At 41.8% G+C, this 22,432-nt stretch overlaps 1 protein-coding gene and 1 long non-coding RNA gene across 2 annotated transcripts; both read right to left on the reverse strand.

Moving 5' to 3' along the window:
* Positions 1 to 520: 520 nt before the first annotated feature.
* LOC116593074 lies at positions 521 to 22,432 on the reverse strand. Its single transcript, XR_004286732.1, has 3 exons — positions 22,403 to 22,432; positions 12,299 to 12,371; positions 521 to 588 (listed from the first exon to the last, which is right to left on the reverse strand). It is a non-coding gene; the product is annotated as an uncharacterized LOC116593074 (long non-coding RNA).
* LOC116593070 (cTAGE family member 9-like) lies at positions 5,439 to 6,394 on the reverse strand. Its single transcript, XM_032346869.1, has one exon. The coding sequence runs from the start codon at positions 6,113 to 6,115 to the stop codon at positions 5,483 to 5,485; it is 633 nt and encodes a 210-aa protein (XP_032202760.1). The 5' UTR covers positions 6,116 to 6,394; the 3' UTR covers positions 5,439 to 5,482.

Consider the following 22,432-nt stretch of genomic DNA (forward strand, 5'->3'; position numbering starts at 1 on the left):
CACTACGCTGGCAGTTCATGACTTGGTATGCTTGACCTCATAGTCCTTTAACTAAGACTCTCCTGGATGCCATTTTGGTTCATCGGTTTCCACATCGGGCTTGTTGCCACTTTTCAGATCACCTGCAGGAAGCCAAGCACTACTCTTTTCTCCTCATATCTAGGGCTTTACTTCCCCTTCTCTAGTCTTTGTGCTTCGTCCAAAGAAACAGGGGATGGGCACTTGCCAAAGAACCACTGTTTCTAAGGTCTAGGCACATTCCCTTGTGATCTTTCTTCCCATAGGCTCATCAGTCTCAACCTCAGTTTCTCACTCTAAAATTCCAACTTGAGTCTTAACTTCTAAAAGGCTCTGGCTATTCCTATTGGAACTTAAAGCAGTGAAAACAAACGAAATATACTTTTCTGTCTCAAGCATGAGTTTCTTAAGAGTGAGTGGTGATAAGTGGGCAGATATTCAAGGTGGGGTGAAGTACTTGATGCCCTGTTTTGTTGTTTCTTTTGTTTTCCTCTTACCTTGTCTGTCTTGAGGATACCGTGTGTAGGAAGCCTTCTCTGTAGCTTCCGAGGCTGCATCCTTTCAAAAAGCCTGGAAAAATAGGGTTCCAAGGTCAGAACTTTGCCCAGGGCATTTGCCACCGCTGCAAAATGTTAGCATAGACAAGAGCATGGGTCTTTAATAGCCCACTCTCATGGGCTTTTTGCCTCTGGGGCTCTATCCACATGGTTACCTTGGCAAGCCCTTCTCCTTAAGACTGTAGTCTTTTAAATTCTCAAATCCAAATGATCCGACACTCATGCATCTGCCCTGAAGTGTTTCCAATCAAATAGAGCCTCTCCTTCACTAGAAATTTGTAAGGCATCATACCTGGACCAGTGTCACCACCTGCAACAAAATCCTTTTATAGTGAGTGCACTAGTTTTGCAGGATGGGTATGGCATATGTCTGGTCCTCTCAGTAATATGGTAAGTTCCTTACATGTCTGTCCTGGGACAGAGTCTTGTTTCACTAGTAAATAACGTGGCCCACGTTTGTCATAATTATAATCCTGTTCTAAACATACAAACTATAGACCTAGACCTGAACGAGCTGCGGCATCATCTGACTTCCCCAATGGATCAAATCGTTGAGATTTTTCCAGAGTCCGTGAAAATATATACCTATACATCCGCGTTAGAATACAGAATCCTGTATGCATTTTCTAGGGCCGCTATGCCTAAGTGCCACCAACTGGAGGGCTCAGAAGAACCGAAGTTTATTCTCTCCCAGTTCTGGAAAGAAGGCCAAAGATAAGGAGTCAGTTGGGCCATTCTTTCTCTCATATATGGAATGGAGAACTCCTTCCTCTCCTAAATTCTGGTGAAGGCCATCTATCCTTGGACATGCTGGGTTGGCAATGCCTTTACTACTAAGTCTGCATCTATTGGCACATGGCTTTCTCCTGGTCTCTTTTGTCTTCACTTGAGCCATTGTTTCTTTTCTGGTGTGTGTGTGTGTGTGTGTGTGTGTGTGTCCCCAAATTCCTCTCTTCCTTGTAGGACAACAGTCATTAGGAATCAGACACTATCCTACGGACCTCATCTTAACTTGACCATATCTGCATATACCCTATTTCCAAAAAGGACACATTATCATTGTAAGATGGGAATGGGCTTTAAGTGTGTGTGTGGGGGGGACTTTGTTGGGACACAATTCTTCCTGGAAGAACAATTAGCAACGCTCAGTGCATAGTAACTATTCAAAATATATTTGAGGAATTGAAAAACTAAATGGCCTTTCTAGAAGTATTGTTGCTACTGAACAGTACCTAGTTCATACATAGAAACCTATCAACAATAAGTACTCTTTTCTCACAAAACACATGATACTGTCAAGCAACACAATAATTTTTCAGGAACCAACCACTGAAAAATGGCAACTTCTTAGTTGCCTGACAAAGAATTCAAAATAATGAAGGAACTTCAGGGAATTTCAAGAGACCACAGACAACTCAATAAACACAGAAAGAATGCAGGAGCAAAAGGAGAAGTTCAGTGAACAGAAGTCATTGAAACAAAGAAACAAACAAAGAAAAACATGACAAATTCTGGATCTGAAGAATCCAATAAATGAATTTAAAAATATAAAAGGAAAACTCAATAGCAGGCTAAAGGGCAAGTTCACAGAACGGAAGACATAGATCTCTTGATATTAACACGTCCAGGGAGAAAAAATGAGAATGTAAAAGAGTGGGTAGCAGTTCAAGATGGCTACATGGGACACTCCGGAAATCACCTCCTCCAAGGACATGCTGAATGTGCAGGTCGGTATGGAACCATGAGCTCTGAAAGAAATCCAAACTAGCTGAGCTGCTGGTATACATCCGATAAATAAGAAAATCCCATTTTGAAACAGGAGAATCTGAGACACATACTCAGGAGGACATGGGAATTGCCAACATCTTCTTGAGCAGTAAAAGATTTGAATCCCACATCGGGTTCCCCACATTTTAAGACTCCCATTGGAGAGACCAACCTCTGTAAAGCTCTAGTTCTGAAAGCTAATGTGGTCAGTGTCCACAACAACATTATGCTGTAGTGAACAGAGGAACAACGTCGAGGGAGATGGTGGAGTAGGAGGATCCTATGCTCCCCTGTCCCATGGATCCATCTACACAGCACAGACAACAGAGTCAATAACACAGAAAATTACCCCAAAACTGGCACAACAGACTCTCTACAGCGAAATGCTCTAAAGTGTCTAGATCAAGAGAATAGAAAGGTTAAAGATGCCATGAGGATCTAAAGCCACCTGTGAACCTGTGCTTGGGAGGCAGAGCTGAAATGGATGAAGAGGGTAGAGAAAAGCCGACAGTCACACGAGGCAATCCAGGCATGGGGATCCCAGACAAGGAAGACAGATCCCCATCACATTTCGCTTTGCAAACCAAAGAAGCCAAATTCTGTGAGTTCTTCCAATTTCCAGGCGCTTAATACCTGGCCCTTTAGGCATCAGTAGAATCAGATCTGGAAGGCCCAGGACGATAAGAGGAAACTGAATGCTGCACACCTGCCCTCAAGGGACTATCAAATAAGAAGCCCTCGGGGGGAAAGCAGTGAAGAATGGTTTAAAAATGACGGAGGTACACCAAAGGGAGATTTGCGGACTAATCCCAGAGCATGTGCTTGCGGGGATTGTTGAGGGATTTCTCCAAGAAAAAAGGAGCTGACTAGTGCGACTTCCCATCCCTGCCCACCAGCTGAGATTCCCAGAGGCCTGTGGAAACCAGCTCAGTACTCTTAACCCAACTGGCTCCCTTCTGCTAACTTGCCCGCCTCCAAACCCAGTGAGGGCCGACGAGGAGTTTTCCGTGGCTTCAGGTTACCTCCCACAATGGGCCTTGCTGCTACCGCTTATCCTGCACTGCTACTTGCCTCACCATCCCTGCCAAAGCATGTACCGGTCGCCACCCAAACAGATCTGAACAATATTGTTAGCAATAAGAGTCCTTGCTTCCTTCTGTACAACGGCCCCCACCAATACCTCCTGGCCAGAGCCCCTCCGAAACAGTGCCTGACAGTGTTCAAGCAACCATCACAGGGACCAGCCCAGCACTCTCTAGTGACCCCTGACCTACAGAAACGAGAAGATACCCACACAAATGAAATATCTCGAACCTTAGCTGTGGGCTGGAAGCCAATATCTGCTCTGACAGCAGGGCCCTCCCACCAAAGAAAGCTTTTAAGGGAACAACACAAGAGAACAACCCTATAGTGTGGTGCTACTGTATCTTTGGCCAACGCCTGGCCTGGCTAAACTCGAGCCCAAGGGACCCCCTGACTGCCCCAGTAACCTCAGCGGGAGTGAACCCTGCCCACAACCAACAGAACTACTGAACAGGACATGCCTTAGGACAAAGGCAGATGAGCCACAAGAGTATTGCTCTCAAAACACAGGTTAGAGACAGCCTTCAAGTGACATAAAGAGAGCCCTCCTGAGCAGGGAACCTGCCACTGCAGAGCATCACAGGGACTCCTTCTATAGGTCAAAAAGTTCAAGAACATGAAATCTAGTTGACTTGCTTAAAGCATGCAAACAGAGAGACTTAGAGAAAACCAACAGACAGAGGAAGGTATCCCAAAACAAAGAACTCAGGACAGCATCCCATCCAGAGAGCTAAGTCAAGCAGAGATACGCAATATGTCTGCTACAGTATTTAAAGCAATGGTAAAAAACGCTCTATCTGCGAGAAAAGAGTGGAGGACGAAAAGCCCTCACCCAAGAAGAAGAAAACAAGAACCAAAGATGAAGAACTTAACAACTGGAATTCAAAATGCATTCCATGTCTCTTACGGTTTCTCTCCTTCTCCAACCACTTGTCAGGAATTCTGTTTTCCCGCCCTTTCCCAATGCTCCCTGCTCTGTTTTACATAGGACTGAAAACATATGATACTTGTCTTTCTCTAATTGGCTTATTTCACTTAGCATAATACCCTCCAGTTCCATCCATCTTGATGTAAATTGTAGGTATTCATTCTTTCTGAGGGCTATGCAGTATTCCATTTTGTGTATGTGCGGGGTTTGTGTGTGTGTGTCTAAGCTGGCCTCCACGGGCGGACTCCACATCACCTTTACCCGTGCATCTATCAGTGGTTATCTGGGCTCTTTCCACTGTTTGGCTACTGGGGACATGGCTGCCATGAAGCTTGGAGTGCAGGTGTCACATTGCATTGCTCCAATTGTATCTTTAGGGTAAATACCTAGGGTCAGAGGGTAGCTTTCTTTTGTTGCTGGAGACGCAGTGGGTTGGGGAATGGGTGTTTGTGTGATAGCCATTAAGAAGGGCATGGGATGTGATGAGCACTGGGTATTCTAAGAAGGGATCAATCTTTGAGCACTTCCTCTGATACCGGTGATAGGCTCTAAGTTCGCTCTTTGGATTATAATTAAAACAGTACATACTGGAGGGAGGTGTGACTCCCTTATGTATGACTGGTTAATGTTGGGAAAACAAAAGCAAAACAATACTCCTGTTAATAATTACAAGTCTTTATTGCTACATTACATATATTTGTAAACTATAATACCATATTACAGAGAGAATAAATAAAAAAAGAAAATAGTTCCCCTATCAAAGACTACTAACAGTAGCCTTGGCAATGTAAGAACTTGAGAAATCTAAGGCAACAGAGTAAAAGATAATTCGCTTCTAAGGAAAGTATGTCTTTCGGTACTACTGAAAGCAAGTCCACACTTCTGGGAAGACAAAGAAAGTCCCAGAGTGCTGAGTATGGTTCCAGGAGAGGCAATAGTGTTTTAACGAGGGAGAGTCAACCATGATGGAGCTGTGTGCTGTGTCTCGCCAGTGAAGATGGAAGAAGTCACTCCGGGAAGGACAAACCTTTCACCCACTGGCCACTGTGACACGCAGATAGACAGGGAAGTGGAGGAAAAAAGCCGGGCAGGTGGGAGGCCGGAGTGGAGGGGAGGCAACAGCACCGCTTTAAGCCCCAGGCCCACTCCCAGGCCAAGGAGCAGCAGGGCTTGGCTCTTGGTCTCCAAGCAGGTTTGGAAAAGCTCCCTGTGATTTCACAAAAGTCATCATGTCTTCTAGGACCTGCAGGTCTTTGAGCATCTCCATCATCTGCTTTTCTTGCTGGGATCTTTTGGCTCTCTCTTCCTCCAGGTCTCGACACAGAGAATGGAGTTCCTTCATCAGCATCACGTTGGTCGTCTTCGCCTTTCTGTAAGAGTCTGCAAGGCTGGGGATATCGAATGACTCTTTCTCCAGTTTGGCCTTTTCTACAGATGATTGGATTGCTGCATGCTCCTTCTCAGCTACAGAAACCTTGTCAATGAGGTGGCATTTCTCCACGATCCCTGCAGCCAGTGCTTCTGCCAGCTGCTTCTCACGGTTCTCGTAGGAGTGACTTCTAACAGACTGAACAAGTCGGCATAGAAAGAGGAGGCCCACCAAGAAGCCAATGACAGGCGGACACAGCAGTGTCTCCCACTGGAGGCTGTGGACCATCAGCCGAGGACTCGAGTCACTTGGCAGCAGCTTCGCCATCATCTCATCCAACTTCCCAAGGATCAGTTCAAAGCCATGCTCCAGAGAGCCTGGCAGCTGCTCCATGGTACTGCTCGACCACAGGACAAGTGATGGTCACCGTGGATCCGGTAGTCACAACACACCCTCAACATTCTGCCTGGAACCCAACCAGCAAACGGCATTCCCATGGAGTCAGGTATATGGCAGGGTGTGGGGGAGGGGGGCGGGGGGAGATTCGTATGCTCGTCTCCAGGACTGTCTAATTTGGCTTCCCCCTCCCATTCTTACCTCTATCTGTTAAACCTAAAATACAGGGAAATGGGCCAAAAACACATTACATGGAACACACAGGAGACGAGAGCAAGCAGAAGATTCAGTGATCCCAAAGACAGAATGATGGAAAACAATCAAGCTGAAGTATAGTGTGGATAAAGTATGATAAAAATGAAATACGACTGGAGAATTCAGGGACACCATCAAGTGTAATAACGTGGGCATTACAGGGATGCCGGAAGGAGGAGAGAGAGGGAGGGGACAGAAAACTTATTTGCACGAGTCATAGCTAAAACGTTCCTGAACCTGGGGAAGGAAACCAAAGTCCACATCCAGGATGCACAAGGAGCCCCCAACAAAATCTTCCCAAGCTAGTCCTCCACAAAATGCCTCGTAATCCAAATGGCAAAAAGGGGGTGAAAAGAAATCATTTTAAAAGCAGCAAGAGACCCTGCATATCAAGCTTTTGTTTGTCCTGTCCTTCCCAAGTATCTTCACCCATTCCGTGGGTTGCCTCTTTGTTTCTTTGACTCTTTCCTTTGTTGGGCAGAAGCTTTTGATTTGATGAAGACCATAAAGTTCATCTTCACTTTTGTTACCTTGGCCTTTGGAGACATATGTTGAAAGAAGTTGCTGTGGCTGATATCAAAGAGGTTACTGCCTATATTCTCCTCTAGGATACTGATGGATGCCTGTCTCACGTTGAGATCTTTTATCCATTTGGAGTTTATCTTTGTGGACGGGGTATGGAATGGTCGAGTTTCATTCTTCTCCATAGAGCTGTCCAGTTTTCCTAGCACCATTTATTGAAGAGAATGTCTTTTTTCCCTGTATACTTTTTCCTGTGTTGTCGAACATTATTTGACCATAGAGTTGAGGGTCCATATCTGGGCTCTCTACTCTGTTCCACTGGTCTATGTGTCTGTTTTGATGCCAGGACAGACAAAAGTTTGATATCCAGGATCTATAAAGAACTCCTGAAACACAACACGCACAAAACAGACAATCATATCCAAAAAGGGGCAGAAGACATGAACAGACACTTCTCCCATGAAGACATACAAATGGCTATCAGACACATGAAAACATGTTCATCATCACTTGCCATCAGGGAGAGTCAAATCAAAACAACCTTGAGATATCATCTTACACCACTAAGACTGGCCAAGATGACCAAGACAGGAAACGACATGTGTTGGAGAGGATGTGGAGAAAGGGGAACCCTCTTACACTGTTGGTGGGAATGTAAGTTGGTGCATCCACTTTGGAGAACAGTGTGGAGATTCCTCAAGAAATTAAAAAGAGAGCTTTCCTACGATCCTGCTGCTGAACTACTGGGTATTTACCCCAAGGATACAGATGTAGTTACAAGAAGGGCCTTTTCTACACCAATGTTTATAGCCACAATGGCCACGGACACCAAGCTATGGAAAGAACCAAGAAGCCCTTCAATGGACGAATGGATAAGAAGATGTGGCCCATATACACTATGGAATATTACGCCTGCATCAGAAAGGATAAATACCCAACTCTTGTAGCAACATGGACAGGACGGGAAGAGATTATGTGGCATGAAATTAGTCAAGCAGAGAAAGTCAATTATCCTAAGGTATCACTTATTTCTGGAGCATAACAAATAGCATGGAGGACAAGGGGAGATGGAGAGGAGAAGGGAAGACAGGGATATTGGAAGGGAGGTGAACCATGAGAGACAATTGACTCTGAAAATCAATCTGAAGGGTTTGAAGGGGCGGGGGGTAGGAGGTTGGGGGATCCACGTGGTGGGTATTGGAGAGGGCACAGACTGCATGGAGCACTGGGTGTGATGCAAAAATAATGAATACTGTTATGCTGAAAAACTTTAAAAAATTAATAAAAGGGGGGCAAAAAATCAAAAGGAGAAAAGAAGAAAAGTTTTGGCAGACTTTTCTGCAGAAATTTGCAGTCTGTAATTGAGGAGATGATACAGTCGATGTACACAAAAAAGAAAAATGATTCCAAAACAACAGACACAAACAAAAAAAAAAATCAAGCCAAGAACACTATCCAACAAGGCTGTCACTCAGAAAAGAAGAAGAGAGAGAATTTCCCAAACCAAAGTTGAAGGAATTAGGATCACTAAACCGTCTGTACCATAAGCATTAAGGGAGACTCTTTGAGGGGAAGATAAAGAGCGTATGTAGGAGGAAGAAAAGAAAGATGCACAAAAGCAATAAAACGAAATCATCTCTAACAATTGGTCAAGGGAAGCATACCTTGAAACGATGTAAAGTATCACACACCATACCTAACCCGTGGCTGAGACAAGTGTGAATATTCGATTCACACTTAAGCAGTCCTCAACTCACCATAGACTGCTATATGCATAGGATGCCCTATATAAACATAGTGTTAACTACAAATCAAAAACTGGTAACACGTCTGCAAAAAACACACAAGAAGGAAGCTCAGTATAGACTAAAGAAATCAAGCAAACCATGAGAGAAAGAGCAAGAGAAGAAATAATGAAGAACAGTGAGGACAACTTAAAAAAAAAAAAAAAGAAAGTGGCAAAAAAAATACACACAATTTGAATCTCCCTGAGGGCTAGTGATGATGAACATTTTTTCTCCTGTGTCTGATAGCAATTTGTATGTCTTGTTTGGAAAAGTGTCTGCTCATATCTTCGGCCCATTTTTTGATATGTTTGCCTTTTTCGTGTGTGTTCTGTTTGAGGATTCAAATTAAAACCACATTGAGAATTCACCTTACACCGGGTAAAATAGCCAAAATTTCAAAACAGGAAACAACATGTGTTGGAGAGGATGTGGAGAAAGGGGAACCCTCTTAACTGTTGGTGGGAATAAAATTGGTGCAGGCTCTTTGGAGAACAGTGTGGAGAATCCTCTAGAAATTAATAAGAGAATTTGCCTATGACCCTGCAATTGCACTCCTGGGTATCTACCCCAAAGATTCAGATGTAGTGAAAAGAAGGGCCATCGGTACCCCAATGTTTATAGCAGCAATGACCACGGTTGCCAAACTCTGGAAAGAGCCAAGATGCCCTTCAACTGACGAATGGATAAGGAAGATGTGGTCCATATACACTATGGAGTATTATGCCTCCATCAGAAAGGACGGATACCCAACTTTTGTAGCAACATGGACGGGACTGGAAGAGATTATGCTGAGTGAAATAAGTCAAGCAGAGACAGTCAATTATCATAAGGTTTCAATTATTTATGGAGAATAACAAATATCGTGGAGGACAAGGGGTGTTAGAGGAGTAGGGAGTTGGGGTCAATTTGAAGGGGAGGTGAATTATGAGAGACTATGGACCTAAAAAACGATCTGAGGAGTTTAAAGTGTCGGGTTGGGGGGATTGGTGTACCAGGTGGTGGGTATTATAGAGGACACGGATTGCATGGAGAACTGGGTGTGGTGAAAAAATAAGGAATACTGTTTTTCTTAAAATAAATAAATCTATTTAATAAAAAAATACACACAAACATAGATAGATAGAGAGAGAGAGAATGAGACAGAGACAGAGAGAGAGAGAGAGAGATCAACTATTACTTAAATGTAAATGTTCCAAAGCCTAAAATCAAGAGACATAAGGTGACAGAATGAATAAAAGTAGATCCGTCTACATACCGCACACAAAAGACATATTTCAGACCGAAGGGCAGATATAAATTTAAAGGGAAGGTTTGGAAAGAACTTTGGCCATGGAAACAGAAGTGAAAAGAAAGCCAGGGTAGAAATACTTACAGCAGACCCATAATCGACTTTCAAACAAAGACTGAAACAAGAGACAAAGAAGGACACTACGTAATCCCCAAGCAGATAATCAACAAGAACATATAAAAGTTGCCAATATTTCTACACCCAACATGGGAGCCTCCCCATACATTAAGCAGCTATTAACAACAAGAAATTTTGGGGTACCTGGGTGGCTCAGTGGTTTAAGCCTCTGCCTTCGGCTGAGGTCATGATCCCAGGGTCCTGGGATCGAGCCCCGCATGGGGCTCTCTGCTCAGTGGGAAGCCTGATTCCCCCTCCCTTCTGCCTGGCTCCCTGCCTACTTCTGATCTCTGTCAAATCAATAAATAAAAGCTTTCAAAAATAAATACAAAGAACTTTTTCAGAGTATTCAATAAGAGCAGGGGACTCGTACACCCTAGTAACATCCATGGATAGCTCATTTAGACAGAAAATCCTTGAGGAAAATGTGGCTTTGAAGGACATATTGGACTAGATGGCTCTCACAGATATATTCCAACAGTTGGCCTAGAACAGGAAGATACACATTCTTTTCCAGTACCGATAGAACATTCTCCAAAACACATCACATTGCAGGCCACAAACTAGTCGCACAAAAATCAAGGCAACTGAAGTCATATCAAGCATCTTTTCTAACAGAAACTTTATGAAACTAGCCATCAACCACAGGAAAAAATATGGAACGAACACCATTACAGGGAGCTTCAGTAACACTGAATGACTGAATGGGTCCATCAATAACTCAAAGGGTCAACAAGAACATACATGGAGAAAAATGAAAATGTGAAAACACAATGTCCAAAATCCTTGGGATGCAGCCCTCATTGCACGAAACGGAAGCTGGAGAGCAACACAGGCCTACCTCATGAAGCAAGAAAAACCTCACATGAACACCCAAATCTTCCACCGAATGCAGCAAGTACAAGAACAAAACCCAACACCTGTAGGAGGAAGGAAATCATAGACTACAACAGAAATAAAGAAAATAGAGACTAAAAGCACAACAATACAACAAAGAATCTGTGAATGTAGGAAGGGATTCCTTGAAAAGATCCCCAACCTGGATAAGCCTTTAGCGAGACATTCAAAACAAGGGGCGGGGGAATCAAAATGAGAAAAGAAACAGAGGAAACAATAACTGAGACCACAGAAAAAGAAAGTACAATGAAAGACTATCATACAAATTATAGGCTATGAAATGGGGTAACCTAGAAGAAATGGATAAATTTGTAGAAATATGGAACCGCCCAACACTGAAGTGGCAAAAAGGAAAGATTTTGAGAAAACTACCAACCATGATGTGTAATCGGTAAGCAGAACACTCCCAACAAAACTTCAGAACCAGAGGTCTTCAAAGGTGGAGTCTATCAAATATTTAAGGAGTTGATATCTATTCTTCTCCACCTCTTCCAGAAAATAAAAAAGAATGGAAAAAATTTCAAAGTTATTCTACCAGCTTAGAATGACTCTGGTACCAAATCTAGATAAACAAAATGTGAAAACAAAAATGAAAACAAAAACAAAAGCAAATGCAGAACGACAGGCCCATAGCTCTGATCAACACAGACAACAAACTCTTAGCCAACAAAATCCACCCATACATTCAGAAACATCATTCCCCTCAAACCAGTAGGATTGATTTCTATGAGAGTGCCTTGGTGCGCCCAAAAATTCAGAAACTTTGGTGGCGTTTGAGTGCTCAGGAACCTTGGTTATCTTGCTACACTACTCTGGCAGTTCATGACTTGGTATGCTTGACCTCATACTCCTTTAACTAAGACTCTCCTGGATGCCATTTTGGTTCATCGGTTTCCCCATCGGGCTTGTTGCCACTTTTTAGATCACCTGCAGGAAACCATACTCTTTTCTCCTCGTATCTAGGGCTTTACTTCCCCTTCTCCAGTCTTTGTGCTTCGTCCAAAGAAACAGGGGATGGACACTTGCCAAAGAACCACTGTTTCTAAGGTCTAGGTACATCCCCTTGTGATCTTACTTCCCATAGGCTAATCAGTCTCAACCTCAGTTTCTCACTCTAAAATACCAACTTGAGTCTGGACTTATAAAGGCTCTGGCTATTCCTATTGAAACTTGCAGCAGTGAAAACAAACGAAATATACTTTTCTGTCTCAAGCATGAGTTTCTTGAGAGTGAGTGGTGATAAGTGGGCAGAGATTCAGGGTGGGGTGAAGTATTTGATGCCCTGTTTTGTTGTTTCTTTTGTTTTCCTCTTACCTTGTCTGTCCTGAGGATACCGTTTGTAGAAAGACTTCTCTGCAGCTTCCGAGGCTGCATCCTTTCAAAAAGCCTGGAAAAATAGGGTTCCAAGGTCAGAACATTGCTCAGGGCATTTGCCAATGCTGCAAAATGTTAGCATAGACAAGAGCATGGGTCTTTAATAGCCCACTCTCATGGGCTTTTTGCCTCTGGGGCTCTATGCACATGGTTACCTTGGCAAGCCCTTCTCCTTAAGTCTGTAGTCTTTTAAATTCTCAAATCCAAATGATCCGACACTCATGCCTTCGCCCTGAAGTGTTTCCAATCAAATATAGCCACTCATTCACTAGAAATTTGTAGGACATCATACCTGGACCAGAGTCACCACCTGGAACAAAATCCTTTTATAATGACTGCACTTGTTTCGCAGGGTGTGTATGGTATATGTCTGACCCTTTCAGTAATATGGTAAATTCCTTACATGTCTGTCCTGGGACAGAGTCTTGTTTCACTAGTAAATAACGTGGCCCACATTAGTCATAATTATAATCCTGTTCTAAACATACAAACTATAGACCTAGAGCTGAACAAGCTGCGGCATCATCTGACTTCCCAAATGGATCAAATCGTTGAGCTTTGTCCAGGGTCTGTGAAAATATATACCTATACGTCCGCGTTAGAATACAGAATCCTGTATGCATTTTCTAGGACCGCTATGCCTAAGTGCCACCAACTGGTTGGCTCAGAAGAACAGAAGTTTATTCTCTCCCAGTTCTGGAAAGAAGGCCAAAGATAAGGAGTCAGTTGGGCCATTCTTTCTCTCATATATGGAATGGAGAACTCCTTCCTCTCCTAAATTCTGGTGAAGGACATCTATCCTTGGACATGCTGGGTTGGCAATGCCTTTACTACTAAATCTGCATCTATTGGCACATGGCTTTCTCCTGGTCTCTTTTGTCTTCACTGGAGCCACTGTTTCTTTTCTGTTGTGTGCGTGTGTTTTTGTGTGTGTGTGTGTGTCCAAATTCCTCTCTTCCTTGTAGGACAACAGTCATTAGGAATCAGACCCTATCCTACGGACCTCATCTTAACGTGGCCATATCTGCATATACCCTATTTCCAAAAAATCCACCTTATCCTTGTAAGATGGGAATGGGCTTTAAGTGTGTGTGGGGGGGACTTTGTTTGGACACAATTCTACCTGAAAGAACAATTAGCAATGCTCAGTGCATAGTAACTATTCAAAATATATTTGAGGAATTGGAAAACAAAATGGCCTTTCTAAGAAGTATTGTTGCTACTGAACAGTACCTAGTTCATACATAGAAACCTATCAACAATAAGTACTCTTTTCTCACAAAACACATGATACTGTCAAGCAACACAATAATTTTTCAGGAACTAACCACCAAAAAATGGCAACCTCTAGCTTGCCTGACAAAGAATTCAAAATAATGAAGGAACTTCAGGGAATTTCAAGAGACCACAGACAACTCAATAAACACAGAAAGAAGGCATGAGCAAAAGGAGAAGATCAGTGAACAGAGGTCATTGAAACAAACAAACAAACAAAGAAAAACATGACAAATTCTGGATCTGAAGAATCCAATAAATGAATTTAAAAATATAAAAGGACACTCAATAGGAGACTATAGGGCAAGTCCCCAGAACAGAAGATATAGATCTGCTGATATTAACACGTCCAGGGAGAAAAAATGAGAAGGTACAAGAGTGGGTACCAGTTCAAGATGGCTACATGGGACACTCCGGAAATCACCTCCTTCAAGGACACGCTGAATGTGCAGCTCGGTATGGAACCATGAGCTCTGAAAGAAATCCAAACTAGCTGAGCTGCTGGTATACATTCGATAAATAAGAAAATCCCATTTTGAAACTGGAGAGGCTGAGACACATACTCAGGAGGACATGGGAACTGCCAACGTCTTCTTGAAGCAGGGAAAGATTTGAATCCCACATCCGGTTCCCCACCTTTTAAGACTCCCATTGGAGAGACCAACCTCTGTAAAGCTCTAGCTCTGAAAGCTAATGCAGACAGTGTCTACAACAACATTATGCTGTAGTGAACAGAGAACGTCGAGGGAGATGGTGGAGTAGGAGGATCCTATGCTCACCCTGTCCCATGGATCCATCTACACAGCACCGACAACAGAGTCAATAACACAGAAAATGACCCCAAAACTGGCACAATAGACTCTCTACAGTGAAATGCTCTAAAATGGCTAGATCAAGAGAATAGAAAGGTTAAAGATGCCATCAGAATCTAAAGCCACCTGTGCACCTGTGCTTGGGAGGGAGAGATGCCATGGATGAAGAGGGTAGTGAAAAGCCGACAGTCACACGAGGCAATCCAGGCATGAGGATCCCAGACAAGGAAGACAGATCCCCATCACATTTGGCTTTGCAAACCAAAGGAGCCAAATTCTGTGAGTTCTTCCAATCTCCAGGCGCGCAATACGTGGCACTTTAGGCATCAGTTGCCTCAGATATGGAAGGCCCAGGAGGACAAGAGGAAAATGTGGCTTTGAAGGACATATTGGACTAGATGTCTCTCACAGATATATTCCAACAGTTGGCCTAGAATAGAAAGATACACATTCTTTTCCAGTACCGATAGAACATTCTCCAAAACACATCACATTGATGGCCACCAAGTAGTCGCACTAAATTCAAGGCAACTGAAGTGTATCACACATCTTTTCTAACAAAAACTTTATGAAACTAGCCATCAACCACAGGAAAAAATATGGAATGAACACCATTACAGGGAGTTTCAGTGACACTGAATGACTGAATGGGTCCATCAATAACTTAAAGGGGCAACGAGAATATACATGGAGACAAATGAAAATGTGTAAACACAATGGTCCAAAATCCTTGGGATGCAGCCCTCATTGCACTAACAGGAAACTGGAGAGCAACACAGGCCTACCTCACGAAGCAAGAAAAACCTCAAATGAACACCCAAATCTTCCACCGAATGGGGTGAGAACAACAACAAAACCCAACACCTGTAGGAGGAAGGAAATAATAGACTACAACAGAAGTAAAGAAAATAGAGACTAAAAGCACAAGAATACAACAATGAACCTGTGAAACTAGGAAGGGATTCCTTGAAAAGATCCCCAACCTGGATAAGCCTTTAGCGAGACATTCAAAACAAGGGGCGGGGGAATCATACTGAGAAAAGAAACAGAGGAAACAATAACTGAGACCACAGAAATAGAAAGTACAATGAAAGACTTCCATATAAATTATATGCTATGAAACTGGATAACCTAGAAGAAATGGGCAAATTTGCAGAAACATGGAACCGCCCAACACTGAAACAGCAAGAAAGATTTTGAGAAAACTACCCGCAACGATGTGTAATCAGTAATCAGAACACTCCCAACTAAACTCCAGAACCAGAGGTCTTCAAAGGTGGAGTCTATCAAACTTTTAAGGAGTTGATATCTATTCTTCTCCATCTCTTCCAGAAAATAAAAAAGAATGGAAAAAATTTCAAAGTCATTCTACCAGCTTAGAATGACTCTGGTACCAAATCTAGATAAACAAAATGTAAAAACTAAAACGAAAACAAAAACAGAAGCTAATGATATTGGTCTGAAATTCTCCTTTTTGGTAGGGTCTTTGCCTGTTTTGGGGATCTGGATAATGCTGGCTTCATAGAAAGAGTCAGGAAGTTTTTCTTCTTCTTCAATTTTTTGAAACAGCTTCAGGAGAATAGGTGTTATTTCTTCTTTGTATGTTTGGTAGAATTCTCCAGGGAATCGATCAGGTCCTGGGCTCTTGTTTTTTTGGGAGGTTTTTGATCACCGGTTCAATCTCGCTACTAGATATTGGTCTATTCAGGTTGTTAATTTCTTCCTGATTCAATTTTGGGAGTTTACAGTTTTCCAGGAATGCATCCATTTCATCTAAGTTGCTTAGCTATTGGCATATAACTGTTGATAATAACTTCTGATGATTGTTTCTACTTCCTTGGTGTTCGTTGTGATCTCTCCCTTTTCATTCATAATTTTATGTATTTGAGCTTTCTCTCTTTTCTTTTGGATTAGTGTCACCAATGGTTTATCGATCTTATTGATTCTTTCAAAAAACCAGCTTCTAGTTTCATTGATAAGTTCTACTGTATCTCTGGTTTCTACCTCATCGATCTCGGCTCCAATCTTGATTATTTCCCTTCTTATGTGTGGAGTTGGTTTGATTTGTTGTTGATTCTCCAGTTCTTTAAGGTGTAGAGACAGCTGCTGTGTTCTGAATTTTTCAATTTTTTTTGAGGGAGGCTTGGATGGCTATGTATTTCCCCCTTAGGACCACCTTTGCTGTATCCCATAGGTTTTGGATTGAAGTGTCTTCATTGACATTGGTTTCCATGAATTGTTTCAATTCTTCCTTGATCTCCTGGTTGATCCAAGCATTCTTAAGCAAGGTGGCCTTTAGCTTCCAGGTGTTTGAGTTCCTTCTGAACTTTTCCTTGTGATTGAGCTCCAGTTTCAAATCATTGTGATCTGAGAATGTGCAGGGAATAATCTCAGTCTTTTGGTATCGGTTGAGTCCTGATTTGTGACCCAGTATGTGGTCTAATCTGCAGAAAGTTCCATGTGCACTTGAGAAGAATGAGTATTCTGTTGTTTTAGGGTGGAATGTTCTGTATATATCTATGAGGTCCATCTGGTCCAATGTGTCATTCAATGCTCTTGTTTCTTTATTGATTTTCTGCTTCGATGATCTGTCTATTTCTGAGAGAGGCGTGTTAAGATCTCCAACGATTAGTGTATTCATATCAGTATGACTCTTTATCTTGATTAACAGTTTCTATGTAATTGGCTGCTCCCATATTGGCGGCATAGATATTTACAATTGTTAGATCATCTTGGTGGATAGTCCCTTTAAGAATGATGTAGTGTCCTTCTGTATCTCTGACTACAGTCTTTAGTTTAAAATCTAATTTGTCTGATACGAGAATCGTTACCCCAGCCTTTTTTTGAGGCCCATTGACATGAAAGATACTTCTCCATCCCTTCACATTCAGTCTGGGTGTATCTTTAGGTTCAAAATGGGTCTCTTGTAGACAACATATGGATGGGTCCTGTCATTTTATCCAGTCTGCAGCCCTGTGCCGTTTTATGGGCACATTTAGGCCATTCACATTGAGGGTGATTATTGATAGATACGTTTTTATTGACATCGTGTTATCTTTGAAGTCTTTCTTTCTGTAGATTGTCTCTATATTTCTGTTCAATGCTATTCTTGGGCTTTTTCCTCCTTTAAAGAAGCCCCCTTAATATTTCCTGCAGTATTGGCTTGGTGGCTGCATAGTCTTTTAAGCCTTGCCGGTCCTGGAAATTCTTTATCTCTCCATCCATTTTGAATGTCAGTCTTGCTGGATAAAGTATTCTTGGCTGCATGTTCTTCTCATTCAGTGCCCTGAATATATCTTGCCAGCCCTACCTGGCTTGCCAGGTCTCTGTGGACAGATCTGACGTTATTCTGATGGGCTTTCCTCTGTACATAAGGATCTCCTAGCTGCTTTTAAGAGGTTCTGCCTACAATTATAATTCTTCATTCTTACTATTAGGTGTCTTTAGGACTTTTGAGAATCTGTAATCTTGGGGGGAACGTTTCGGCCTCTAGTACATAAACGCTGGTTCCATTCATGAGATTTGGAAAATTTTCATGAAAAACTTGTTCCACTATATCTTCTAGACTTCTTTCTTTCTCCTCCCCTTCAGGGATTCCAATGATTCTGACGTTGGAATGTTTCATGGCATCATTTATTTCCCTGACTCTGTTTTTGTGGCTTCTAAACTATTAGTTCCAGGCTTCTTCCTGATTCTTTCTCTCTATCTGTTTGTCCTCCAGATCACTAATTCTATCTTCTGTCTCAGTTACTCTAGCGTTGAGAGAATTTAGATTAGATTGGAACTCATTGAGAGCATTGTGAAGCTCATCCCTGGTAGCTTTCAGCTCTTCCCTAATATTGAAAACATGATCTCTGGTAGTTTTCAGTTTGGCCCTAATCAATTCCGTTTGGTCACCTATGGTTTTCTCCAACCTAGCTATTGCTTGGATAATTGTTAGCCTGAATTCTCTTTCTGACATATTGTCTATGTTGATAGCCATTAGCTCTGTTGCAGAAGGTCCATCCTCTGTATTTTTCTTCTGTTGGGCATTCCTTCTCCTAGTCATTTTGGTGAGAGATGGCTGAATGGGTGTAGCTGGGTGTATCGACTGTGGTGCAGTCAAGGTGAACCCTGGAATGCTTCTGAGCAATCAGGGTTCCCCACCCAAATGAGAGGAAAAAGAAAAGGAAAAGAAAAAAAAAGAGAGAGAGAGAGAGAGGGAGAGAGACAGGAAGGAAAGGTGAGATAAAAGAGAAGGTTTAGCCCAAATGGGCCCCAAGATAAGATTTATGAAGCACAGACAGACACAGACAAACAAAAAGACTGATAAAAGTATATGACAAGAGAAATATATATATATATATATATATATGCACATATATATATCCAAATAAAGGAAGAACCTCGTCAAAAAGAACCGTGAGTGTAAGATTTATATACTATCAGGACAAACACAAAAACAGAAATACTGGTGGAAGAAAAAGATGAGAGAGTGGTTGTAAATTCTCAGTGTAGGTGAGGAAGGTTGTTTTGATTCTTCCTGGATGTATCTTGATATCTTTGTTAAAGGACTAAACTTTCCTAAGATAAGGGGGATCAGGAATTGGTTTACCTATAGGGGTGGCATTGATTGGGAAAAGAGGATTACCTTGAAGTTTAACTCTATATGAATATTAGAAAATTAAAATTAAAAAAAGGAAAAAACTAAACAACTAAAATTTAAAAAAAGAAATTTAAAAAATAGAAATGCAAAAGGAAAACACAGGTGTATGTATCAAAAAGTTCAGGTTAGAAGGTTATTATGGAATTTGATGTACTGTGATGGTAAATAGGTTAATGAATATGGATGCTAAGATTCTCAACAAGATACTAGCAGACAGGATCCTACAGCACATTAAAAAGATTATCCACCATGACCAGGTGGGATTCATCCCTGGGCTACAAGGATGGTTCACCATTCACAAATCAATCAATGTGATAGAACAAATTAATAAGAGAAGAGAGAAGAACCACATGGTCCTCTCAATTGATGCAGAAAAAGCATTTGACAAAATCCAGCAACTGTTCCTGATTAAAACGCTTCAAAGTATAGGGATAGAGGGAACATTCCTGAACTTCATCAAATCTATCTATGAAAACCTACAGCAAATATCATCCTCAATGGGAAAAAGCTTGCATCCTTCCCGTTGAGATCAGGAACACGACAAGGATGCCCACTCTCACCAGTCTTGTTCAACATAGTATTAAAAGTCCTAGCAACAGCAATCAGACAACAAAGGGAAATAAAAGGTATCCAAATTGGTAATGAAGAAGCCAAACTCTCTCTCTTTGCAGATGACATGATTCTTTATATGGAAAACCCAAAAACTCCACCCCCAAACTACTAGAACTCATACAGCAATTCAGCAACCTGGCAGGATACAAAGTCAATGTACAGAAATCAGTGGCTTTCTTATACACTAACAATGAAAATACAGAAAGGAAAATTAGAGAATCAATTCCATTTACTATAGCACCAAGAACCATACGATACCTGGGAATAAACCTAACCAAAGAGGAAAACGATCTGTATTCAAGGAACTACAGAACACTCATGAAAGAATTTGAAGAAGACACAAAAAGATGGAAGACCATTCCATGCTCCTGGATCAGAAGAATAAACATTGTTAAAATGTCTATACTGCCTAGAGCAATCTATACTTTTAATGCTATTCCGATCAAAAATCCACTGGTATTCTGCAAAGAGCCAGAGCAAATAATCCTAAAATTTGTGAGGAATCAGAAGAGACCCTGAATCGCTAAGGAAATGTTGAAAAACAAAAATAAAACAGGGGGCACCATGATACCTGATTTCAAGCTTTATTGCAAATCTGTAATCACCAAGACAGCATGGTACTATTAAAAAAGACACATAGACCAGTGGAACAGAGTAGAGAGCCCAGATATGGACCCTCAACTCTATGGTCAAATAATCTTCGACAAAACAGGAAAAAATATACAGTGGAAAAAAGACAGTCTCTTCAATAAATGGTGCTGGGAAAACTGGACCCCTATATGTAGAAGAATGAAACTCGACCATTCTCTTACACCGTACACAAAGATAAACTCAAAATGGATAAAAGACCTCAACATGAGACACGAATCCATCAGAATCCCAGAGGAGAACATAGGCAGTAATCTCTTCGATATCAACCACAGCAACATTTTTCAAGATATGTCTCCAAAGGCAAAGGAAACAAAAGCAAAGATGAACTTTTGGGACTTCATCAAAATCAAAAGCTTCTGCACAGCAAAGGAAACAATCAAGAAAACAAAGAGGTAACCCATGGAATAGGAGAAGATATTTGCAAATGACAGTACAGACAAAAGGTTGATATCCAGGATCTATAATGAAATCCTCAAACTCAACACACACAAAACAGACAATCATAAAAAAAAAAATGGGTAGAAGATATGGACAGACACTTCTACAATAAAGACATACAAATGGCTATCAGACACGTGAAAAAATATTCATCATCACTAGCCATCAGGGAGATTCAAATTAAAACTACATTGAGATATCACCTTACACCATTTAGAATGGCCAAAATTAGCAAGACAAGAAACAACATGTGTTGGAGAGGATGTGGAGAAAGGAGAACCCTCTTACACTGTTGGTGGGAATGCAAGTTGGTGCAGCCTCTTTGGAGAATAGTGTGGAGATTCCTCAAGAAATTAAAAATAGAACTTCCCTATGACCCTGCCATTGCACTCCTGGGTATTTACCCCAAAGATACAGATGTAGTGGAAAAAAAGGGCCATCTGTACCCCAATGTTTATAGCTGCAATGGCCACTGTCGCTAAACTGTGGAAAGAACCAAGATGCCCTTCAACGGATGAATGGATAAGGAAGATGTGGTCCATATACACTATGGAGAATTATGCTTCCATCAGAAAGGACGAATACCCAAATTTTGTAGCAACATGGACAGGACTGGAAGAGATTATGCTGAGTGAAATAAGTCAAGCAGAGAAAGTCAGTTATCATATGGTTTCACTTATTTGTGGAGCATAACAAAAAGCATGGAGGACATGGGGAGCTAGAGAGAAGGGGGTTGGGGTAAATTGGAAGGGGAGTAGAACCATGAGAGACTACGGACTCTGAAAAACAATCTGAGGGGTTTGAAGTGGAGGGGGGTGGGAGCTCGGGGTACCAGGTGGAGGGTATTACAGAGGGTACGGTTTGCATGGAGCACTGGGTGTGGTGAAAAAATAATGATACTGTTAAACTGAAAATATATAAATAAAAAAAAATGGAGAACGACAGGCCTATAGCCCTGATAGACAACAAAATATTAGCCAACCAAATCCACCCATACATTAAGAAACATCATTCCCCTCAAGCAAGTAGGATTGATGTGCCCAACAATTCAGAAACTTTGGTGGGGTTTGAGTACTCAGGAACCTTAGTTATCTTGCCACACTACTCTGGCAGTTCATGACTTGGTATGCTTGACCTCATACTCCTTTAACTAAGCCTCCCCTGGATGCCATTTGGGTACATCGGCTTCCCCATCAGGCTTGTTGCCACTTTTTAGATCACCTGCGGGAAGCCAAGCACTACTCTTTGCTCCTCATATCTAGGTCTTTACTTCCCCTTCTCCAGTCTTTGTGCTTCGTCCAAAGAAACAGGGGATGGGCACTTCCCAAGAAACACTGTCCCTAAGGTCTAGTCACATTCCCTTGTGATCGTTCTTCCCAAAGGCTCACCAGTCTGAACCTCAGTTTCTCACTCTAAAATACCAACTTGAGTCTTAACTTCTAAAGGCTCTGGCTATTCCTATTGGAACTTCCTGCAATGAGAAAAAACAAATATACTTTTCTGTCTCAAGCAAGAGTTTCTTGAGAGTGAGTGGTGATAAGTGTGCAGATATTCAGGGTGGGGTGAAGTACTTGACGCCTTGTTTAGTGGTTTCTTTTGTTTTCCTCTTACCTTGTCTATCCTGAGGATGCCATTTGTAGA

The sequence above is a fragment of the Mustela erminea genome, chromosome 6, assembly GCF_009829155.1.
Source record: "Mustela erminea isolate mMusErm1 chromosome 6, mMusErm1.Pri, whole genome shotgun sequence".
NCBI lineage: Eukaryota > Metazoa > Chordata > Mammalia > Carnivora > Mustelidae > Mustela > Mustela erminea.